The sequence below is a fragment of the Bombina bombina genome, chromosome 9 (genome assembly GCF_027579735.1).
Source record: "Bombina bombina isolate aBomBom1 chromosome 9, aBomBom1.pri, whole genome shotgun sequence".
NCBI classification, from domain to species: domain Eukaryota; kingdom Metazoa; phylum Chordata; class Amphibia; order Anura; family Bombinatoridae; genus Bombina; species Bombina bombina.
Window position 1 is genome coordinate 15094034 of NC_069507.1, and position 25621 is coordinate 15119654.

Below are 25621 nucleotides of genomic sequence, written 5' to 3' on the forward strand. Positions count from 1 at the left end.
GCCTGAAGCATGGTATCAATGACCCTCTCAGAGAATCCAAAACTAGGCGTTCAATCTCCAAGCAGTCAGTTTCAGAGAATCTAGATTTGCGTGGAGGAAAGGACCCTGAAGTAGGAGGTCCTTCCTCAGAGGCAACCTCCAAGGTGGAAGAGATGAAATCTTCACCAGATCCGCAAGCCAGATCCTACGAGGCCAGGCAGGAGCTATAATAATGACAGAGGCTCTCTCCTGTTTGATACGAGCAATGACTCGTGGAAGGAGAGCAAACAGAGGAAAGAGGTACGCTAGGACCGAAGTTCTAAGGAGCCTCCAGAGCGGGACTATCAGAGTGGCTTGATCTTGAATCTTGATCTTGAACCGTACTATGGAAGCTTGGCGTTTCGACTCAACTCCATCAGATCCAACTCCGGAACCCCCCACCTGAGGGTTATCATTGAAAATACTTCCAGAAGGAGAGCCCAATCCACGGGATGAAAGGTCTGCCTGCTCATAAAATCCACTTCCCAGTTGTCCACCCCTGGAATGTGGATTGCAGATAGGAAACATTATGAGATTTCAGCCCACTGGAGAATGGCGGGTCACCTCCTTCATTGCTAACAAACTCCCGGAGGTCCCTCTCTGGTGGTTGATGCATTGCCACCGAGATGATGTTGTCCGATTGGAATCAGATAAACCAGACCAAGGCTAGTTGAGGCCAAGCTGTCAAAGCATTGAAGATTGCTCTCAACTCTAGGATGTTATGGGAAGAGAAGGACCCCTCTCAGTCCAAAGACCCTGCGCCTTTAAGGAGCTCCCAAACTGCTCCCCAGCCTAACAGGGCTGGCGTCTGTGGTCACAATCACCCTGGACGGTCTCCGGAAGCATGTCCCCCGAGGACAGATGGTCCTGCAAAATCCACCACGAAAGAGTCTCATGTTAGGGGATCCAAGGCTATCCTCTGCAAGAGATCTGAGTGGTTCCGTTCCATTGACTCTGCATGCATAGCTGAAAAGGTCTCAGATGGAACTGAGCAAAAAGGAAATGATGTCCATGGAAGCAACCATCAGGACCAATTACCTCCATGAATTGAGCCACTGATGAATGGACAGAAGACTGAAGTGAAAGGCAAGAACAAAAATTTTCATGGATCGAGAATCTATAATTGTTCCCAAGAAACACACCCTGGTATCTGGTACTAGGGAACTCTTTGCCAGATTCACTTTTCCACCTGTGGGAACATTGAATAGACAACATCTCTGTATGAGATTTTGGTAGCTGAAAAGATGGCGCTTGAACAAAGATGTCGTCCAGGTAAGGCGCCACTGATATTCCCATGAGTTCTGACCACCACTAAAAGAGCTCCTAGAACCTTTGTAAATATTTGAGGAGCCGTAGCAAGACCAAAAGGAAGGGCAACAAACTGGAAAGGTTGTCCAAATCTCAGAAACTAGAGATGTTCCCTCTGAATGGGAACATGAAGATATGCATTCTTCAGATCTATGGTCATCATGAACTGACCCCTCTTGGACCAATGAAAGAATGGAACGAATAGTTTCCATTTTGAAGGACGGAACCTTGAGGAACTTGTTGAGACACTTTAGGTCTAAGATGAGACAGAACGTTCCCTCCTTTTTGGAAACCACAAAAAGATTTGATAAAATCCTTGACCCTGTTCCCTATGAGAACTGGAACAATCTACTCCCAGGGAATATATGTCCTTTACGCAGTTTAAGAAGGCCTCTCTCTTTACCTGGTTTGCAGTTAACTATGACAGGATAAATCTGCCCCTGGGGGACCAAAAGTGAATCCTATTCTGTAACCCTGGGATACAATGTCAAAGATCTGGGGACATTGCGTATCCAAGCCTGCCGAAAAGGAAAGCCCTGCCCCACTTGATCCAAGACTGGTTCAGGGGTGGTCCCCCTTCATGCTGATTTGGAATCAGCGGAAGATTTTTTGGCTTGCTTCCCCTTATTCCAAGGCTGACTGGACCTCCATGAGGTCCTGGGTTGCTCCGGCTTGGAAGAGGAGGAAGATGACTTCTGTCCTTTGAAGTTACAAAAGGAACGAAAATTAGAATTCTGGCGACCCTTAGGTATGAAAGATCCCTTTTCCACCCGTATTTTGGAAATGATCTCAGCCAGACCAGGACCCAAATAAAGTCTTGCCTTATAGGTAAAGACAGAAGTTTGAACTTAGAAAATACATCTGCAGACCAAGATTTTAACCACAGAGGTCTGCGCGCTAGAACAGCAAGGCTAGAAATCTTTGTTCCCAGTCTAAGCACTTGCACGTTGGCATCACAGATAAAATATTGGCCAGCTTAAGAGCCATGATTCTATCCTAGATCTCCTCTATAGTAGTCTCTTCTGAAATCAGGTCAGATAATGCATCGCACCAATAAGATGCTTCCCCCGCAACTGTAGCAATACTTGCAACTGGTTGCCACTGTAATCCCAGATGAATGTACATCTTTCTTAAGTAAGCCTCTAGCTTCTTATCCATGGGATTCTTGAAATAACAACTATCATCAATAGGAATAGTAGTTCTTTTGGCTAGAGTAGAGATAGCTCACTCTACCTTGGGCACTGTGCGCCAGGAGTCCCATATAGAGTCAGACACAGTAAACATTTTTTAAAAACGGGACGGGGTAAAAGGAATCCTGGCTTTTCCCATTCCTGAGCTATAATTTCCGAAGTATGGTCTGGAACTGGAAAAAACTTCCACAGAAGGAGGAACATCATAATACTCCTTTTAGTTTACTAGGTTTCTCAGTGTCAGATGAGTCTGAGTCATTCCAAAGTAGCAAGAACCTCTTTCGAAAGTAACCGGAAGTGTTCTAGTTTAAATCTAAAACTAACCTCCTCTGAATCTATAGATCTTTCCACTATAGAGTCAGTCTGAGATTTCGCCCTCAGAAGCCACTGAGGCATCATCAGATAACACAGCCTTAGCGGAGTCAGAACCCTTACTGAGAGAAAACAAAATTTATGCTTACCTTTCTTTCTGGATATGGTGAGTCCACAACGTCATCAATTACTAGTGGAAGTATCACTCCTGGCCAGCAGGAGGAGGCAAATAGCACCACAGCAAAGCTGTTATGTGCCACTCCCCTACCCACAATCCCCAGTCATTCGAGTGAAGGAAAATGGAAAAAAGTAATAACACAAAAGGTGTAGAGGTGCCTGAGGTTTAATAAAAAAATAACTGTCTTAAATTTAAGAGTGGGGCCGTGGACTCACCATATCCGGGGGAAAAAAAAAAAAAAGTATCAGGTAAGCATACATTTAGTTTTCTTTCCTTAGATATGGCGAGTCCATGACGTCATCAGTTACTAGTGGGAACCAATACCCAATCTAGAGGACAGAGATGACTAGGGAGGGAGAATAAGGCAGGCAGAGCTAAACAGAAGGCACCACCGCTTGAAGAACCTTTCTCCCAAAAGAAGCCTCAGCCGAGGCAAAAAGTTTCAAATTTGGAAAAAAGTATCAAAGAGACCAAGTTGCCGCCTTGCAAATCTGGTTCACAGAAGCTTCATTTTTGAAAGCCCAGGAAGACGAAACAGCCTTATTGGAATGAGCTTTTATTCTCTCAGGAGGCTGCTGTCCAGGCAGTCTCATAAGCAAAACGGATTGTACTTCTCAACCAGAGAGAAAGAGATGTAGCAATAGCTTTCTGAACTTTATCGCTTTCCTGAGAAACACACAAACAGGCAGAGGACTGATGAAAATCCTTAGTCGCCTGTAGGTAGGAATTTTAGAGCACGCACAACATCCAGGTTGTGCAACAAACGCTCCTTATGAGAAGAAGGATTAGGACATAGAGAATGAACAACAATATTTCTATCAGAAACCACCTTAGGAAGAAAACCAAACTTAGTACGAAGAACCGCCCTTATCAGCATGAAAGATAAAATAAGGCGAATCACACTGCAAAGCTGAGAGTTACGAGACTCTCCAAGCTGAAGAAATAGCCATAAGAAACAAAAAACTTTCCAAGATAACAACTTAATATCTATGGAATGGCTCAAACGGAGCCTGCTGCAAAAAACTTTAAGAACTAGGTGAAGGCTTCAAGGAAGAGCAACAGACTTAAACACAGGCCTGATTCTGACCAGGGGCCATACAAAAGGATTGAACATCTGGCACATCCACTAGACGCTTATGCAACAAAATAGATGATGCAAAAATCTGACCTTTCAGAGGAACTGGCCGACAATCCTTTCTCCAGACCTTCCTGGAGAAAAGACAAAATCCTAGGAATCTTGACCCTAACCCAAGTGTAGCCCATAGATTCGCACCAATAAAGGTATTTACGCCATAACCTTATGGTAAATCTTTCTAGTAACAGGCTTGCAAGCCTGAATCATCGTCTCAATAACCAACTCAGAAAAATCACGCTAGACAAAATTAAACGTTCAATCTCCAAGCAGTCAGCTTCAGAGAACAAGATTTGGATGAAGTATGGGCCCTGAGTTAGAAGTCCTTCCTAAGAGGCAGCCTCCAAGGTGGAAGAGATTACATCTTCACTAGGTCTGCATACCAGATTCTGCTAGGGCCACAGGAGCTATTAGAATTACTGACGCTCTCTCCTGATACGAGCAATGACTCGTGGGAGGAGAGCAGACGCAGGAAACAGATATGCCAGACTGAAATCCCAAGGTACCACCAGAGCATCTATCAGGACGGCATGCGGATCTCTCGACCTTGAACCGTACCTTGGAAGCTTGGCGTTCTGCTGAGACACCATCAGATCCAACTTCGGCATCCTGAAGAACACCTCTGGAAAAAGCCACCACGGGAGAGAGTCTCTTGTCGACTGATCTAGATCTATCCACTGAGACAGATCCGAATGGTCCCGTTCCATTGTCTGAGCATGCATAACTGCAGAGCTCTCAAATGGAATCAAACAAAGGGAATGATGTCCATGGAAGCACCAACAGACCAATTACCTCCATACATTGAGCTACTGATGGTCGAACAGTAGACTGAAGAGAGAGGCAAGAGAAGAGAATTTGGATTTTATGACCTCCGTTAGAAAAAATTTAATAGATAGGGAGTCTATTATGGTCCCTAAGAAAACCACCCTTGTAGCTGGAACAAGGGAACTCTTTTCCAGATTCACTCCATCCGTGGGGACATAGAAAAGACAACAAGATCTCTGTATGAGAGTTTGCTTGTTGAAAAGATGGCGCCTGAACCACTATGTCTTCCAAGTAGGGCACCACTGCAATTCCCCAAGCCCGGATCGCTGCCAAAGAAAGCCCCCAGAACCTTTGAGAAAATTCTGGGAGCTGTGGCAAGGCCAAACGGAAGAGCCACAAACAAAATGTTTGTCTAGAAAGGGCAAATCTCAGGTACTTGTGATGATCCCTGTATATAGGAACATGAAGATACGCATCCTTAAGGTCTATGGTCATCATGAACTGATCCTCTTGGACCAAGGGAAGAATGGACCAAATAGTTTCCAATTTGAAGGGATGGCACCCTGAGAAACTTGTTTAGAGACTTTAGGTCTAGAATAGGACGAAAAGTTCCCTCTTTTTTGGTAACCATAAACAGATTTGAATAGAATCCCAGACCCTGTTCCCTTACGGGAACTATCACCCCCAGGAAAGAAAGGTCCCAAACGCAATTCAAGAATGCCTCTTTATCTGGTCTGCAGATAATCTTGAGAGAAGAAATCTGCCCCTGGGAGGAAATGTCTTGAATTCTATTGTGTAACCCTGAGAAACTGTCCACAGCCCAAGAATCTGGGACAGAGAAACTCTGCCCCCACTTGATCCGGTCCCGGACCAGGAGCAAACCCTTCATGCTGACTTAGACTCAGCAGCGGTTTCTTTGATTGCTTCCCTTTGTTCCAAGACTGATTGGTTTTCCAATAAGACTTGGGCTGTTTCTGCTTGGGAGAGGAATACTTTCCTTTTGAGTTACGAAAGGACTGAAAATTACTTTTTGTCTTGTGGTAGAAAAGAACCTTTTCCACCTGTAATGTCAGTGATAATGTCTGCCAAACAAGGTTTTACCCTTGTAAGGAAGCGCTATTCTTCTTGTCTTGTGGTAGAAAAGAACCTTTTCCACCTGTAATGTCAGAGATAATTTCTGCCAAACAAGGTTTTACCCTTGTAAGGAAGCGCTAAAAGCTTGGACTTAGAAGTAACATCCGCTTACCATGAATTCAGCCACAACACCCTGCGAGCTAGCACAGCGAAGCCAGATATCTTGGCTCCTAGTTTAATAACTTGCATGGTAGCACCAGAAATAAAGGAATTGGCTAGCTTGAGAGCCTTAATCCTGTCTTGGATCTCCTCCAAAGGAGTCTCTACTTGAAGTGACTCAAAGCATCGTACTAACAAGATGCCACACTACACACCATGGGAATACAAACTGCCGGTTGCCACTGAAGGCCTGGATGAACATACATTTTCTTCAAATAAGCCTCCAGCTTTTTGTCCATAGGATCATTAAAAGAGCAGATATATAATCTATAGGAATAGTAGTTCTCCACCATATGCCATGAAGCTTTAATGGAGTCAGCAACAGGAAACCTCTTTTTAAAAATAGGAGACGGGGAAAACAGTATCCCTGGCTTCTCCCATTCCTGCGCAATAATCTCCGTAGCACGGTCTGGAACAGGAAACGCTTCCACAGAGGAAGGAACATCAAGGTATTTATTAAGCTTACTTGATTTCTTAGGGTTGACAATGACAGGCGGGTTGGAGTCGTCCAAAGTAGCTAAAACCTCCTTTAACAATACACGAAGGTGCTCAAGCTTAAACCTGAAGGATACTACTTCAGCATTATATGAAGGAATTATACTTTCTAAATCTGAAATTTCACCCTCAGAGGCTACTGACGTATCTTCCTCATCATACTTATGACAAAGGGCAATCTGAGTAGCAGAGGTTGGAGCAGAAACCTTAACATCGGAGTCTCGAATGTTCCTCTTGCATTTTCCCTTTAGCATAGGAATGGCAGATAAGGCCGCAGATACCGCCGAAGATACCTGGGCAGCAATTTCTGCAGGCAAAAAACTTCTCCAGGAGACTGAGAGGAACCGCAGGGCACTGTATGTGACGCCACTAAGGCTTGGGATGTTTGAAGAGTAGGCTGTGGCATTGCCTGAACAGCATCATCCTGAGAGACGGTTGGCTCAGAAACTAAAAGTTTATCTTTATTTTTTAAAGTTCTCTCTATACATGAGGAACAAAATTGTAAGGGCGAAACAATTTGATTTTCCAAGCAAAGGAGACATCTGTCCATAGGAACATAGTCCTGTTCCATGACTGAGATTAATAATTTTTCCAGAAAAAAAAAAAAAATATTTAAAGAGGTACTGTTGCTTTAATAACCAAAAAGTCGCAATAAACAGTTTATAACTTATACTGCGCCTCAGTGCTTAAAGTATAAAACCCCCAAATGTTTCCTGCAAATAAATTTATAGGGCAGCAAAAAAGATATAAGTACACATTTCTAACTATGTACACACTCTACACCTCATCCTGTGACTGGGGTGCCTACCTGCTAGAAAACTGAGCTGAAAGATCTGTACTCCTGAAGCCGCTCCAAAAAACCAGAGTTGGAACGAAAAGGTCACATGACCGCAAATGAAGCTGTGCCACTCATGTAAAGCGCACGCTTCAAGCCGGAAAAACCAATGTCAAAAAAGAAAAAACGCTGCCTGACAAAGAACATCAGCCGGCAATTATTGCAGCCATTTGCGAATAAATGACAAACTGACCTTTATGTTCACTGCACTGAAAACATAATAAAAAATTAAAGTCATGAGCCACCGAAATGGGTTTAACTCCTTACAGCCCATAAAGGAGATTAACCCCTGTCTCTGTCACATTCAATCGTGCCTGCCCACTGCCATAAATCAATCCTGAACGCAGGATTTCAATCCCATAAATAAATGCAGAGAGTTTCAGCAGCATATCAGCTTAACCCCTACAGTGCCAACCTCCTAGCCCCAGAAGACAAAAGGCACTTACCTGCACATCTAGCTGTCAGGCAGGAGGACAGCTCACCCGGTATGAAAGGAAGACACTCCTTATAGAGGCCTGTGTAAAAAGGAAAGAACAGAGTAAACCTACTCTGGCTTTCTGTTCTAGGGCAGCAATATGTTAGGAAAAGGCAGCAAGGCCCACCTTACAAGTTCCTAACTGCTTTAAAGCCACCACTACTCTACTGAAGAGATTGACGTGGACTACAGCTATACCCCAAATCTTGCTTGTAGCGAAATAAATCCAATTTTCTTCATACACCAAAACTTCACCTCCTTCATTTAAAAGAGGCAAAGATAATGACTGTGGATTGTGGGTAGGGGAGTGACACTTAACAGCTTTGTTGTGGTGCTCTTTGCCTCCTCCTGCTGGCCAGGAGTGATAGTCCCACTAGTAATTTATGACGTTGTGGACTCACCATATCTTAGGAAATAAATATTTTTAGATTTTCTCTTCCTCTAACCAGCAACAGGAAAAGCTGATAATGCTGCAGAAACCGCAGAAGTTATCTGCGCAGCAAAATCCTCCGGTAAATAAACACCCCCTGGAGGTAGTTGAGAGGAACTGCAGAGCACTGTATGTGAAACTGGTAAAGCTTGAGGGGAAAGCTGTGGCATTGCTAGGACAACACTATCCTGAGAGACAGAAGGATCAGAGAGAAATCTTATCTTTAAATAATGTTTTATTTAAACAAGAGGAGCAAAACTGCACAGGAGGAATAACTTGAACCTCCAAGCAAAACAAACATTTTTCAAGAGACACTTTTTTCATTTGTGTCCATAACTATAGGGAAATTGGACCCCACAAGAAAATTATCAAAAAAAATATTAGTCTCAAATAATGGCACAAAAAAAAATATAGTAATATGCAATAACACTCAATACAAGCACCGTTATACCTCAGCTCTGCTGAACCAGCAGATATATCCCACTAGCAGATAAATGAGAAGTACAGGACCGTATTTAGCCCAAGCTGAACAGGAGCAAACAGTGAAGACCTCCACACACACCGCTACAAACTCCGCTCTGACAGAGAAGCCGATAAGCGGAAAGACCACAACTTAAAATAAACTGCGCCATAAGAAAAAAAAAAAAAAAAAACTGCGCAACTAAAACACAAGTAAGAAATATGTGGATTCACTTTTCATCCGAAAACAATGTATTCACCTTCCATATAAATACTTATAGGTGCCCCAAATAAAGGAAAACAATGTATTCACCTTCCATATAAATACTTATAGGTGCCCCAAATAAAGGAAAACAATGTATTCACCTTCCATATAAATACTTATATGTGCCCCAAATAAAGGAAAACAACGTATTCACCTTCCATATAAATACTTATAGGTGCCCCAAATAAAGGAAAACAATGTATTCACCTTCCATATAAATACTCTATAGGTGCCCCAAATAAAGGAAAACAACCTATTCACCTTCCATATAAATACTTATAGGTGCCCCAAATAAAGGAAAACAATCTATTCACCTTCCATATAAATACTTATATGTGCCCCAAATAAAGGAAAACAATCTATTCACCTTCCATATAAATACCTATAGGTGCCCCAAATAAAGGAAAACAATGTATTCACCTTCCATATAAATACTTATATGTGCCCCAAATAAGGGAAAACAACGTATTCACCTTCCATATAAATACTTATAGGTGCCCCAAATAAAGGAAAACAATGTATTCACCTTCCATATAAATACCTATAGGTGCCCCAAATAAAGGAAAACAATGTATTCACCTTCCATATAAATACTTATAGGTGCCCCAAATAAAGGAAAACAATGTATTCACCTTCCATATAAATACTTATAGGTGCCCCAAATAAAGGAAAACAATGTATTCACCTTCCATATAAATACTTATAGGTGCCCCAAATAAAGGAAAACAACCTATTCACCTTCCATATAAATACTCTATAGGTGCCCCAAATAAAGGAAAACAATGTATTCACCTTCCATATAAATACTTATAGGTGCCCCAAATAAAGGAAAACAATGTATTCACCTTCCATATAAATACTTATAGGTGCCCCAAATAAAGGAAAACAATCTATTCACCTTCCATATAAATACTTATAGGTGCCCCAAATAAAGGAATACAATGTATTCACCTTCCATATAAATACTTATAGGTGCCCCAAATAAAGGAAAACAATGTATTCACCTTCCATATAAATACTTATATGTGCCCCAAATAAAGGAAAACAATGTATTCACCTTCCATATAAATACTTATAGGTGCCCCAAATAAAGGAAAACAACCTATTCACCTTCCATATAAATACTTATATGTGCCCCAAATAAAGGAAAACAATGTATTCACCTTCCATATAAATACTTATAGGTGCCCCAAATAAAGGAAAACAACCTATTCACCTTCCATATAAATACTCTATAGGTGCCCCAAATAAAGGAAAACAACCTATTCACCTTCCATATAAATACTTATAGGTGCCCCAAATAAAGGAAAACAACCTTAAAGGGACACTAAACCCACATTTTTTCTTTAACGATTCAGATAGAGCAGCAATTTTAAGCAACTTTCTAATTTACTCCTATTATTAATTTGTCTTCGTTCTCTTTCTATCTTTAAAAAGCAGGAATATAAAGCTTAAAGGGACATTAAACACATGCTAGATAGAATGATGCATTTAAATAAGTTTAGTCCATGACTAACATGTAGATGTATTTTGTAAAGTTTCATTAGCTGTTTAAAAAATGACAAAATAAGTGTAAAGTTTTAGTGTCTATAAAACACTGAGAGCTGCCATGTTGTAACTTGTGTTACCTTCTCTGCTGTGGCCAATTAGAGTCAGTTATAAATAGGTCACTAGAGTGTGCAGCCAATGGTTGTGCTGGATTTAACAGTGTTCTGCACTTCCATTTCTAACAGGAACTGAAAAGCTCACAATTTCAGAATGGAATTAAAGGCAAAGAGGACAAAATAAATAATGAAAGTATATTGCAGAGTTGTTTTATTATATACAATTTATCATTTTATATTACCATCTCAAAGTGTTTAATGTCCCTTTAAGAGCCGGTCCATTTTTGGTTGAGAACCTGGGTTATGCTTGCTTATTGGTGGCTAAATGTATCCACCAATAAGCATTGTTATCCAGGGTGCTGAATCTAAAATGGGCTGCCTCCTAAGCTTTAAATTCTTGCTTTTTAAATAAAGATAACAAGAGAAGAAAAATTGATAGGAGTAAAATATAAAGTTGCTTTAAATTGCTGCTCTATCTGAATTATGAAAGAAAAAAAATTGGGTTTAGTGTCCCTTTAAGATCTCTCAAAGCGCTTAAAGGGACATGAAACCCTAACATTTTCTTTCATGTTTCAGATAGAGAAGACCATTTTAAATAACTTTATAATTTACTCCTATTATTTCATTTGCTTCCTTCTCTTGTTATTAGTTGCTGTAAGGTTTATCTTGGCAAGCTCGGGGGCAGCAGAAATCCTAGGTTCTAGCTGTTGATTGGTGTCTGCATATACAGTATATATGGATTGTGATTGGCTCTCCCATGTGTTCAGTTAGAAACCATTAGTGCATTGCTGCTCCTTCAACAAATGATACCAAGAGAATGAAACATTAGATAATAGATAGTAAATTGTATTCTCTATCTGAATCATGAAAGAACATTTTAGGGTTTCATATCCCTTTAAGGAATTAGTTGAAAAATCAGATTTTATGTAAATTTCTGTCAGCCTCATAAAACTCTCTACATTATGCAGTGCCCCAAAAAATGCCTTTTGATAGATATAGATCCCTTAATAAAGAGATAAAATGAGTCCCAAGAAAGAAAATCCATAGATAGGTTAACCCTTCAAGTGCTGGTATCTTCTAACCTAGAAGGAAAAGCACTTACCTGTGGATCCTGCTGCCAGGCAGGGAATCTAAGGTGTGACAGATTTCTCCACTTCTGCCAGGGACCTGTAGAAAAAGAAAAATACAGTAACCAATCCTGATTTTCTATTAAGGGGTAGCATTGTTGTTAGACGTTAAGCAAGGACCACCTCGCCGCCTTCTAACTGCTAAAAGCCACCATTATGCTTACTAAAGAGATTGACATGGACACAGCATAGCCCCAATCCTTGCTTGCAGGGAAAAGTACCCATTAAATGATCACATATATCTTCCAGACACCGTCTTTGCACGTCCTCCCGGTGATAGAGGCAAAGAATGACTGGAGGTTATGGGTAAGGGAAGTGACACTTAACAGCTCTGCTGAAGTGCTCTTTGTCTCCTCCTGCTGACCAGGAGTTAAATATCCCACTAGTAATTGGAATGAAATCGTGGACTCTCCATGCCATAGGAAAGAAATACGATTTTTGGTGAACAATTTCTTTACAATTTTTATGCACCTGAACAATACCATTTCCCCTGCATATTTTTGGGTAAATGGTTCAATTATTCATGTTGTACGATTTTTATATTACGCTTTTTAATTGCGTACTTTTGTAATGTTCTCATCTCTTTCCCATATGAAAATGCAGTATACGCCCCTTAGAGAGACACCCAGTTTTTAGGGTAAAAAGTGGCTTTAGAGAATTCCACCAGGGAAATAGACTGATGAGCATTCTTATAGAATCTCACCAACTCGGAGACCTTAGAGAGAAGGAAAACACAGCCTGGCGACCATGGGGATACGCATTTATCAAGCCCTGAGAATTCAGACTTGAATACGGAGACGAAAACACTAGCGGAACATGTAGTAAATGTGTGTGATGTCATTCTAGTGGCAGCTTGTTTAGCACCAGCTATAGCAGCATTATACAACAGTGCCCTCATGCATAGTCATTAAATCCAGCTTCCTTAGCTAGTCTTAGGCACAGGGCTTTATACACCATGCAAGGAACATGCTGAGCTTCTCTAATTAAATATATTAATTAGTTCTGGTGTTTCTCACCTGGTGAATGATCTCCTTTTTCTGCGGTTTCATTGACCGAATATCCCCACTGACTAGAACTGTCACGAGAGAAAGTCGCTGCTCCTAAACTGATACCGGTGACGGCAATACTGAGGGACTCTACATGTGGGGGACAATTTACATTGTAATTAGTATAATGAAAGGAACTGAATATTCATATATGCAAATCAGATCATACATGTAATCTATTAAAACTGGTAAATCAATCACCCAATTGTTTATAGAGTAAAATCAATAACCCAAACACCAGTAAACTTTCCCAAACATGCATTATGTAATAACGTTTCACAATTTCACACGTATACAGCAGACATCATACAGACGGGTCACTGAGTTTGCAAAACACAAAAAAAAAAAAAAATTATGCTTACCTGATAATTTCCTTTCCATCTGTATGAGGAGAGTCCACGGCATCATTCCTTACTTGTGGGAATACAGAACCTGGCCACCAGGAGGAGGCAAAGACACCCCAGCCAAAGGCTTAAATACCTCCCCCACTCCCCTCATTCCCCAGTCATTCTGCCATGGGAACAAGGACCAGTAGGTGAAATATCAGGGTATAAATGGTGCCAGAAGAACAAAAAATTTTGGTCTGCCCAATGGAGAAAACGGGCGGGGGCCGTGGACTCTCCTCATACAGATGGAAATAAAATTATCATGTAAGCATAATTTATGTTTTCCATCTTAATAGGGGCAGAGTCCACGGCTTCATTCCTTACTTGTGGGAAACATATACCCAAGCTCTAGAGGACACTGAATGAAAAACGGGAGGTTAAAAAAGAGGCGGACCCTATTCTGAGGGCACCACAGCCTGCAAAACCTCTCCCCCAAAAGCTGCTTCAGGCGAAGCAAAGACCTAAAATTTTTAAAACTTTGAAAAGGTATGTAAGGAGGACCAGGTAGCTACCCTACAAATCTGCTCCATAGAGGCCTCATTCTTGAAGGCCCAAGATGATGCCACAGCCCTAGTGGAATGAGCCATAATCCTTTTAGGAAGCTTATGTCCCGCTGTTTCATATGCCAATCGAATATTGCTCCTCAACCAAAAAGATAGGAGAATTGGAAGAAGCCTTCTGCCCTCTGCGCTTCCCAGAATAGGCAACAAACAATGCAGAAGTCTGTCTAAAATCCTTTGTGGCCTGAAGATAGAATTTCAAAGCCCGAACCACATACAGATTATGAAGTAATCGTTCCTTCGAAGAAGGATTAGGATATAAGGAAGGAATCAAAATCTCCTGATTGATGTTGCGATCAGACACAACCTTAAGGAGAAAACCCAACCCAGTGAGAAGAACAGCCTTGTGAGCATGAAAAGCTAGGAAAGTAAGCTCACATTGCAAAGCCGCCATCTCAGAGACTCTGCGAGCTAAAGCAATAGCCAACAGAAAAAGAACCTTCCAAGACAGAAACTTAATGTCAACTGAATGCATGGGCTCAAACGGAGCCCTCTGCAAAACCTTAAAAACCAGATTTAAACTCCAAGGAGGAGCGGAATGTCTAAACACTGGCCTGATTCTAGACAGAGCCTGAACAAAAGACTGTATATAAGGAAGCTCAGCGAGCCTCTTGTGGAATAATACAGATAGAGCCGAGATCTGACCCTTCAAGGAACTAGTGGCAAGTCCCTTCTCCAAACCATCTTGGAGAAAGGAAAGAAAGAATCCTGGACACCCTGACCTTATGCCAGGGGAATACATGCTCCTCACACCAGAATAAGTAGGTCATCCACACCTTATGATAGATGCGACGAGTGACCAGCTTTCTAGCTTGAATGAGAATATCAATCACTCTCTCAGAAAAACCTCTCGGATAGGACTAAGCGTTCAATCTCCACGCAGTCAGCCTCAGAGAATCTAGATTCTGATGAACAAAAGGACCCTGTTCCAGCAGATCTCTGCAACAAGGTAACCTCCATGGAGGAGATGAGGACATCCCCACCAGGTCCGCAAACCACACCCTTCTCGGCCATGATGGAGAAATTCGAATTGCCGAAGCTTGCTCCTGCTTGATGCGGGCCACTACTCGAGGTAGAAGTGGTAAAAGGGAAAATGTAAACTAGATTGAACCTCCAAGGCACTGCTAATGCATCTATCAGCTCCGTCTGTGGATCCCTGGACTGCGACCCGTATCTGGTTAGCTTGGAATTGAGTCGGGACGCTATGAGATCTATCTCCGGCATCCCCCATCTGTTGCAAATCTCCACAAACACCTTGGGATGGAGAGACCATTCTCCCGGATGAAAGGATTGTCTGCTGAGGAAATTCGCTTCCCAGTTGCCCACACCCGGAATGTGGATCGCTGACAGCAAGCAGTTGTGGGCCTCCGCCCATTCCAGAATCCGAGATACTGCCCTCATTGCTAGGGAGCTCCTTGTTCCCCCCTGATGGTTGATGTAAGCCACCAAGGTAATGTTGTCTGATTGGAATCTAATAAACTGGGACAAACACAGAAGAGGCCAAGCCTTCAGAGCATTGAAGATCGCTCGAAGTTCCAAAATGTTGATTGGGAGAAGAGATTCCTCTCAAGTCCACCGCCCTGTGCCATCCTGGCACCCCAACCGGCTCCCCATCCTGAGAGACTTGCGTCCATAGTCACAATCTCCCAGGATGGTCTCAAGAAGGATTTCCCTTGGGACAAGCGATGTAGACAGAGCCACCAAGAGAGCGATTCTCTCGACCGGTTGTCCAGAGAAATCTGTTGAGACAGATCCGAGTGGTCGCCTTTCCATTATCTCAGCATGCACAGTTGAAGAGGTCTGAGGTGGAACCTGGCGAATGGAATGATATATATGCTGGACACCATGAGCCCAATTACCTCCATACACTGGGCCACAGATGGCCTTGAGGTGGTCTGAAGGGTAAGACAATTGGAAGTAATTTTGTAACGTCTCTGGGTTGTAAGGAATATCCTCATGGATATTGAATCTATCATCGTGCCCAGGAATTCCACCCTGGTACTGGGCACCAGAGAACACTAAGTTTATCTTCCATCCATGAGATTGAAAAAGAGCTCTGGAATGGTCTTCTGCCAGCCGGCAGGACGGAGCCTGGACCAGGATGTTGTCCAAGTATGGCGCTACTGCAATACCTCTGGATCTTGCAACCGCGAGCAGAGCCCCTAGAACCTTCGTAAAGACTCTTGGAGCAGTAGCCAGACCAAAAGGAAAAGCCACAAAGTGCTGATCCAGAAAGGCGAATCTTAAGAACTTTAAGTGATCCTTGTGTATTGGCACATGTAGGTAAGCATCATTCAAGTATATCGTAGTCGTGAACTGTCCCCTCTTGAACTAAGGGCAGAATAGACCTTATCGTCTTCATCTTGAATGATGTGACCGACAAAAACTTGTTTAGGCACTTTAGGTCTAGAATCAGGTGAAACGTACCCTCCTTCTTTGGGACAACAAAAAGGTTTCAGTAGTACCCTAGACCTCTCTCTGATAGAGGTACCGGCACAATTACTCCTAGGGAGGAGAGATCCCTCACGCACCCTAGAAAAGCTTCTTGTTTTTCTGGTCTTGAAGACAGGTTTGATAAGAGGAATCTGCCCCTGGATGGATGAGATTTGAAACCTATCCTGTAACCCTGAGCGATGACCTCTAGAACCCAAGGGTCTTGCACGTCCCCCAACCAAGCCTCCACAAAGAGAGATAGTCTGAACCAACACGATCCAACGCCGGATCGGGAGCCGACCCTTCATGCCGACTTTATTTTGGCAGGCTTCTTGTTCTGCTTGGATTTATTCCAAGATTGAGATGGTTTCCAAGTTCCCTTGGACTGATCAGGCTTTAGAGGGCTGCTGGATTTATCCGAGCGAAAGGGATGAAAATTAGGACCTTGTCCTTTAGGTTTATTCTTATTATCCTGCCGGAGAAAGGCACCTTTGCCCCCAGTGACCGTGGATATGATAGAGTCTAGGCCTGGACCGAAAATAATCTTCCCCTTAAATGGAAGGGAAAGCAATCTAGATTTAGAAGTCTTCAGCCAGAGAGCCCTACGGGCTAGAACAGAAAAGATGTTTTTGCATTCAGGCGAATAATCTGCATGAAAGAATTAGAGAAGATGAAAGAATTAGCTACCCTCAAGGCCCTAATTCTTTCCTGGATCTCGTTGAGGGGAGTTTCCACCTCGATCATCTCCGATAGCGAGTTGCACCAATAGTAGCAGCTCCAGCTACCGCAGCAACCGCCGTTGCAGGCTGAAACAAATACCCCGTGTGTTGAAACATTTTCCTTAATAGAGTTTCTAGCTTCTTATCCATGGGCTCCTTAAATGGCGAACTATCCTCAAGCAGGATAGTGGTGCTTTTAGCAAGCATTGAGATAGCTCCATCCACCTTAGGTACAGACCCCAAGAAAAAAGAAGAAGGGGAAAAAGAAGATCCAAGTCTCTCCCATTCATTCTTAATAATATTTGCCATCTTTACAGGAACCGGGAAAGTCTGTGGCACCACCCTGTCCCCATAAATCTTGTCAAGCTTAGGAAAAGAAGTTTCCTCTGGTAATTTAGGTTCCAGAACCTCTAAAGTAGCCAACACTTCCTTTTAACAGAAAGCATAAGTGCTCAATCTTAAAATCTGGTTCCTCCGCAGCCGGAGGTTTAGAGGCAGCAGATTCCGACCCAGAAAGAGCCTCCTCTGAACTATCAGAGGCGTGTTCATCAGCGGGTAATCTAGTATCAGATAAATCCAACAAATTGGTAGATGAGCCCTGGGAAGGATAGCAATATTTAACCTTTCGCTTGTGCTTAGCAGGGCAAGGTAAAGCACTGAAGGCCGCAGACACTGCCGTCTGTAACTGTTCAGAAAAGTCTGGCGGTTAAAGGGCCCCTCCCGAAGGAGGATTAGCAGTGCAATGGGAGGCTACATGTGTAGTAGGAGATGATTGCAGGGAACGCACAACATGGGACGGAGATCCCTCAGAAGTGGACAGCTCAGTGGTACTAAACATCTTTGTCTTTTTAGATATAACTACCTTATTGACGCATGTGGAACATAATTGAGCAGGCGGGTTTACCGTAGCCTCCAAACAATAAAAACATGTATTAGCTTTAGGAAAAGAGGGAGGACCCTCTAACGCATCAGAGTCCTCCATAGCCTGCGCTTTTAAGATGGACACTAGAACAAGATAAATGGCACCTTTATACCCCCAATGGGCACTCACCACCTCCTATGACCCAGGCCCCACAGAGAAACCGCTTCTTCTTCTGTTACCCGCACGGTCAGGAAAGAGGAAGTCAATGAAACAACAGCTGGTCACATGGAGTGCCATGCAAGACCGCCCCTACACCAAGAGAGATACACGCCAAATAACAGTCCGTGCAGTTATCACAAAAACTAAAGTAAAATCTAAAATGTTCCACACCTGCCTGAACCTCATCTCACACATATCGCAGCATAAAACATAATAAAGCAAGTTATATATAAAAGTTGTACCTGACATGGACTTGAGTGACAGAAGCAGGCAGTGAAACTCATCAACACCAATTGCTTAGGAGCCGTTAATCCGAGTCTAGATGGTTTCGCGGAAACACTCTCCCTGCATCTCCAGATTCGTCAATGCTCTCACTGAGAGGCTGACAAGACTACTTAAAACTCCAGTCCCATACCGGAGTACTACTCTCCATAAGAGACTACTCCGAATCTTCCGACACTTCTCTGCCATCCTCCTGTGACGAAAGGCAAAGAATGACTGGGGAATGAGGGGAGTGGGGTAGGTATTTAAGCCTTTGGCGGGGGGTGTTTTTGCTTCCTCCTGGTGGCCAGGTTCTGTATTCCCACAAGTAAGGAATGAAGCCGTGGACTCTCCTCATATTAAGATGGAAAAATATTTAAAATCAACTGTATACTTGGTATTAACTGCTCAATCAGAAAATGCTTTGTGGGTTTGAGAACTGATCCCATTTATATATTATCAGTTAGTTATTTGTAGAGTGCCAACAGAAAAACATGGATCTAATATGCAAGGTGACAATGAGAGAAAAATGAATAGAGGGTCCTGCTAAGAGTTTCACTGTTGTAAATCAGGTACAAGTGATCTACAAAACAGCTGGGCGCGTAGGCTTACATGCTAAGGGGGTTCAAGGGGATGACAAGAGGTGGAGAGGAACTAATATAAGAAAATGTTAGTGTATGTTGTATACATCCCTGAACAGTGGAGTCTTTAAGGAGCACTTGAAAGTTTAAAAACTAGGGGAGAGTCATGTAGAGCGAGGCAGAGAGTTCCACAAGATAGGGACCAATCTGAAAATTTTTTGTAGGCGCAAATGTGAGGAGGAGAGAAGGAGGTCATGAGCAGAGCAAAGGGGACGGGAGGGAGAGTATCTGGAGACAAGGTCTGAGATATAGGGAGAGTAGTGCTATTGAGAGCCTTGTCTGTCAGTCAGGATTTTGTGTTTTATTCTGGAGGCTAGAGAAAGCCAGTGAAGGGATTGGCAGACAGGTGCAGCAGATAAGGAGCGACGTGTAAAGAAGATTAGCCTGGCAGAGGCATTCATGATTGTAAGGGAGATAGACAGTAGCTAGGGAGGCTGGAGAGGATTGAGTTGCAATAGTCAATGCGGGAAATGAGTGGATTAAAGTCTTAGTTGTGTCTTGTGTGAGGAAGTGGTGAATGTTGTAGATGTTTTTAAAGTGGATGCGGCAGGAATTGGCCAATGACTGGATGTGGGGAGTGAAAGAGAGATCCGAGTCAAGTGTAACCCCAAGTCATAGGGCATGTTGGTTGGGGTAATGATGTTACTATCATCAACAGCTAGAGAAAGTGGAGGGCTAGAGATAAGGAGCAAAGTTTTGAAGAGATTTAGCTTATGGTATTGAGAGGTCATCCAGGATGAAATATTAGAAAGACAGACAGTTAGTGACACAAGTTAGTAAGGAAGGGGATAGCTAAATTTCAAATTGGTCATGTACATTACACCTTGCTATTGAATTTTCTAATACAAAACATAAGCAATAAGGGTCCAGTGCACAATGTCCAGCCTAAAAGTTACTTAAGTAGAGTGACAGTGACATGAAAAGTGGACAACTGACATCCCATTATAGACTGGACATTGAGAGAGCTCCGACAGTGCCACCTACCCCCTATACTCAAATCATATTTATTCTTCTAACTAAAGCCATGGTACCAGGAATTTATACTGGGTAAAAAATAATAAGTGTTCTTACCAGTGCCATCAGAGCCTCTTCTGTTTCGGATGTGATCAGGCGTTACAAATGATCGGCCCAGTGGTGTGTCAGGCTGGGGGGGAGATAGGCTGTTAAATTCACTGCAGATATGTACATTACTTACACTGATCCCTCAGATGTTTATACTCTAACAAGTGAGGCACTAAGTGTGCACTAGAATTACCCAAAGCATGTTTGTTGTGCTGGGCCTGGAGCTACAGTCAGGCAAGTTTGGTTTCTCCTGTGTAGCTGTAGCACTGCACACACGGCCAGAATTACATCGAGATCTCTGGAGCAAAAGAACAGAAATGACTACAGTATGTATCAGATATGGTTCATGTTAAGCCACCTGTGTGACGGTATCGCTGTGCACAATGAAACTGCACCAGGCAGCCAATACTAACTGTGCAGGTAAGTACTTTTCATATAATGCAGGATACACCAAAGACTAAGCAGGGTCATATCCTGGCTCAGGTCTCTGTGCTTTTTACAGGCAACACACAGGAGCGACTTATCCTCAACACGTTAATATTTTGTAGATCTCCTTAAGCTTTTACCGTTCGTCTCTGTGATGTTTGCGGATGCTCTGGATCAGAAGCAGCAATTGGTGGGAGGAGACTGTTACGATTAAATGGCACAGGAGAACCTGGTAGTTGGTCACTTGCAGTTGACCTGTATTTAGAGGTCACCAAAAACAGATAAGTACACAAAAGGACACTACAATTCAAGTTAACAGGAACTTTCTATGCAAGTTTAAAGAAAACAGGCTACACCAGAATTGTTATTGTTTAAAAAGATAGATAATCCCTTTATTACCCATTCCCCAGTTTTGCGTAACCAACACAGTTGTATAAATACACTTTTTACCTCTGTGATTACCTTGTAGCTAAACCTCTGCAGACTACCCCCTTATTTCAATTCTTTTGACAGACTTGCATTTTAGCCAATCAGTGCTGACTCATAAATAACTCCACGGACGTGAGCACACTATATATATATATATATATATATATATATATATATATATATATATATAAATAAAACACAACAACTAGCGCTGTCTAGCTGTGACAAATTGTCAAAATGCACCTAAATAAAAGGCGGCATTCAAGGACTTAGAAATTAGCATATGAGCCTGCCTAGGTTTAGTTTTCAATAAAGAATACCAAGAGAGCAAAGCAAATTTGATGATAAAAGTAAATTGGAAAGTTGTTTAAAATTGCATGCCATTTGAAGCATGATATTTTAATTTTGACAAGACTGCCCCTTTAATGCCTCAAACCAAATTGGCTGGGCAAAAAGTTCCTTGTGTAAAGGGGACTTTTTCTAACAGCTTCTGTCATATTCTCCCCCATGCTGTATGCTAGTGAGGTTGACTCCAAATACACATTAAATTGATTGAAAGTGTCATTTGTACAGTAGGAAAGTAAAGTTAAACTGCACTGAAAACATTAATATGTATAGATTCCAAAACGACAACTGTTATCAGCACAGGGTGTTCCTATGGTAACCTCAGCCCTGCAAGATTCTCCTTGCTAGAGAGCTTCTTTAGTGTCTACAGGGAAAACCAACAACTCATAGGTACTTACAAGGCAATAAGAGTGACCCGTATGAGGTCTATAGGGTGAGTGTTACGGTTTACCATCGGTTTGAATCTCATTAAAACCAACATGACAAATCTGTATTTATTAATCTCTACTTTTAATAACAGTGAGTATTCTATATGGTAGACGTGTTTGTGGTCACAGTCTGAGAAGAAGTCACAGAATGCAACTAAAACAAACTAGGGATCATTTTGCATAATCACAGATAATCTTTGCTCCTACAGGTGAAATAATATAAAACTGTGAAAGCGTCATACAGAGGTTCCCAGCGTTGCCACCCTTTTACCATCATGAACAATTAAACATCAGGCAATGCTTATACCACAAACCACGTACATTCTTGTTCCTCTGATGATTTCCTCTATTTTTGGTGTTGCAGACCTGGAAGGATTGTTGTTAATGGGGTGTAAGGTACGAGGGGGGTTGCGTCTTCTGGCAGATGGAACATTATGTGACAGTGAAGCTGTGCTGTGCTCTAATGAGCGGCCTTGCCGGGATTTGCCAGAGATAAGGGCAGCTGATGTGGGTCTCAGAGGTGATTTGTCACCAGATTCTCTGCAGAAAATCAAATCATATTCACTAACATAAGACAAGTGCCATACTGGACATAACGAAAAGGCATTACAAGCATCAACAGGTGCATATCCTTTGGTTTAAAACGAGGAGGTATATGTCCTGCATGTGGTGTACATTACCCCACAAAGTCTTATCTACATGGTGCGTACAATCGAGGGGATGTAGGTCTTTCTGTTCAGTGCATGCATACATATATACACAAGGGTGTATAGTCCATCTGTGCAGTGCATAATGTCCATCTGTGCAGTGCATATAAACATACATAGGTGTATAGTCCATCTGTGCGGTGCATATAAACATACATAGGTGTATAGTCCATCTGTGCAGTGCATATAAACATACATAGGTGTATAGTCCATCTGTGCAGTGCATATAAACATACATAGGCGTATAGTCCATCTGTACAGTGCATATAAACATACATAGGCGTATAGTCCATCTGTGCAGTGCATATAAACATACATAGGTGTATAGTCCATCTGTGCAGTGCATATAAACATACATAGGTGTATAGTCCATCTGTGCAGTGCATATAAACATACATAGGTGTATAGTCCATCTGTACAGTGCATATAAACATACATAGGCGTATAGTCCATCTGTGCAGTGCATATAAACATACATAGGTGTATAGTCCATCTGTGCAGTGCATATAAACATACATAGGTGTATAGTCCATCTGTGCAGTGCATATAAACATACATAGGTGTATAGTCCATCTGTGCAGTGCATAATGTCCATCTGTGCAGTGCATATAAACATACATAGGTGTATAGTCCATCTGTGCAGTGCATATAAACATACATAGGCGTATAGTCCATCTGTGCAGTGCATATAAACATACATAGGCGTATAGTCCATCTGTACAGTGCATATAAAACATACATAGGCGTATAGTCCATCTGTACAGTGCATATAAAACATACATAGGCGTATAGTCCATCTGTACAGTGCATATAAAACATACATAGGCGTATAGTCCATCTGTACAGTGCATATAAACATACATAGGCGTATAGTCCATCTGTACAGTGCATATAAACATACATAGGTGTATAGTCCATCTGTACAGTGCATATAAACATACATAGGTGTATAGTCCATCTGTGCAGTGCATATAAACATACATAGGTGTATAGTCCATCTGTGCAGTGCATATAAACATACATAGGTGTATAGTCCATCTGTGCAGTGCATATAAACATACATAGGTGTATAGTCCATCTGTGCAGTGCATATAAACATACATAGGTGTATAGTCCATCTGTGCAGTGCATGCATACAAGGGAGTGTAAACAACCTTTGTAACATGCACACACACAGCTGCATTGTCTGTCTGTGTAACATGCACACACACAAGGCTGCATTGTCTGTCTGTGTAACGTGCACACACACACAAGGCTGCATTGTCGGTCTGTAATGTGCACACACAGCTGCATTGTCTGTCTGTGTAACATGCACACACACAAGGCTGCATTGTCTGTCTGTGTAACGTGCACACACACACACAAGGCTGCATTGTCTGTCTGTGTAACGTGCACACACACACACAAGGCTGCATTGTCGGTCTGTAATGTGCACACACAGCTGCATTGTCTGTCTGTGTAACATGCACACACACAAGGCTGCATTGTCTGTCTGTGTAACGTGCACACACACAAGGCTGTATTGTCGGTCTGTAATGTGCACACACAGCTGCATTGTCTGTCTGTGTAACGTGCACACACACACACAAGGCTGCATTGTCTGTCTGTGTAACGTGCACACACACACAAGGCTGCATTGTCTGTATAACGTGCACACACAAGGCTGCATTGTCTGTGCAATGTGTATATAAAAGGGCACACCTTTGGCATGTGTACATGCAGGGCATTAGCGGTCTACTTAGTGTGAACATTGAGTACCACATGGTCTGTGCAATAATAACGCAGACTTACAGAACTCTGTCCATTAGAGGAAGGTTTCTTTGCTGTAACGGGATTCCATGAATCACCATTAAGTCATTCAAATGTCTGGGACTGACTATAGTTCCACTTGGAGACTGATTGTTCTGTAAAGAGATTTACAACCGTTTGATTACCACTCAGCAGCAACATTTTACTTAGAAGTGTATAGAGGGTGTAGGGTGTGAAACAAAAAGATGAAAAATACATTAAAGGGACACTGAACCCAATTTTTTTTTCTTTTGTGATTCAGATAGAGCTTGCAATTTTAAGCAACTTTCTAATTTACTCCCATTATCAAATTTTCTTTGTTCTCTTGCTATCTTTATTTGAAAAAGAAGGCATCTAAGCTATTTTTTTTGGTTCAGCCTCTGGACAGCACTTTTTTTATTGGTGGATGAATGTATCCACCAGTCAGCAAGGACAACCCAGGTTGTAAACCAAAAATGGTCCGGCATCTAAACTTAAATTCTTGCATTTCAAATAAAGATACCAAGAGAATAAAGAAAATGTGATAATAGGAGTAAATTAGAAAGTTGCTTATAATTTCATGCTCTGATTCACGAAAGAAAAAAATTGGGTTCTTTAATGTGCAAGTGTAAAACTATTAGTGTAATGACGGAAAATAATGTTACTAAAAAACATATTAATCAGAAGGCAAATCTTCATTTATGCACAAAAGTGTGGATTTTACATATAATGTGGTTACAACTGATCCAGTAAAGAACACAAACAGTGAGCTCATGTAATTGTTGTCAGTAATACATACGTGAGAGGGTTTGCCAGTCTGTTTGTTTTTCCTCCTGGGCTAACATAATTACAGAAGCCAAAGCAGAGTCAGAAGTTAGAGACAGCAAACAGGACGAAATCAGAAGCACAAACACAGTGAGATTACAGCTAGAAAATAACAGCATTATTTAGTGAGTATTTACTACACTGAGAAATCCTGATGGTGTAGAGACACCAACTAATCACAGATTTAATTATCTTCTGTACCATAATACAATCAGTTAATGCACAAATCTGTTACACAGTGAGTAAAAACAAAGTGTGTGTGTGAGGAATCTTTACATTTAAATTATATACAATATATATACTGTATACATACACAAAACACGGGAGGGGTCAGCACTCTCAGGCTGGACCGGGTACACACCTTATGGCCCTGTAACAAGCACAGCCCTGGGTGCAAAACAGCACTCTCAGGAAGCTGCACGGTCACCAGAGTGACCCCAGGCAGGCCTAGGTGCAAGGCCCAAACAGGGAAAATTACAAAAAAAATAATACATTAATATAGCACAGAGAAAGTCCAGCACTCACTCACAAGCGCTCAACTAAGATAAAAAGCAGCAATGGAAGAGTTACCACATCTGGCCAAATGGGAAAAGCCCAGGTACCTTGTCAAGGTCTCTTC

General features: G+C 42.0%; 1 protein-coding gene across 2 annotated transcripts in view; it reads right to left on the minus strand.

The window, feature by feature from the left end:
- The window catches only part of FAM149B1 (family with sequence similarity 149 member B1), an 88230-nt gene that overhangs the window by 29059 nt on the left and 33550 nt on the right, over nucleotides 1-25621 (minus strand). Inside the window, exons 10-16 of one of the 2 annotated variants that reach the window (XM_053691897.1) lie at nucleotides 24977-25015; nucleotides 24202-24314; nucleotides 22025-22243; nucleotides 20642-20756; nucleotides 20269-20373; nucleotides 20085-20157; nucleotides 12903-13022 (exon numbers count right to left, since the gene is read on the minus strand). In XM_053691897.1, coding sequence (XP_053547872.1) covers nucleotides 12903-13022; nucleotides 20085-20157; nucleotides 20269-20373; nucleotides 20642-20756; nucleotides 22025-22243; nucleotides 24202-24314; nucleotides 24977-25015 — 784 coding nt within the window. The remainder of the gene's footprint in view (nucleotides 1-12902; nucleotides 13023-20084; nucleotides 20158-20268; nucleotides 20374-20641; nucleotides 20757-22024; nucleotides 22244-24201; nucleotides 24315-24976; nucleotides 25016-25621) is intronic. The other variant, XM_053691898.1, reaches the window with a different exon arrangement.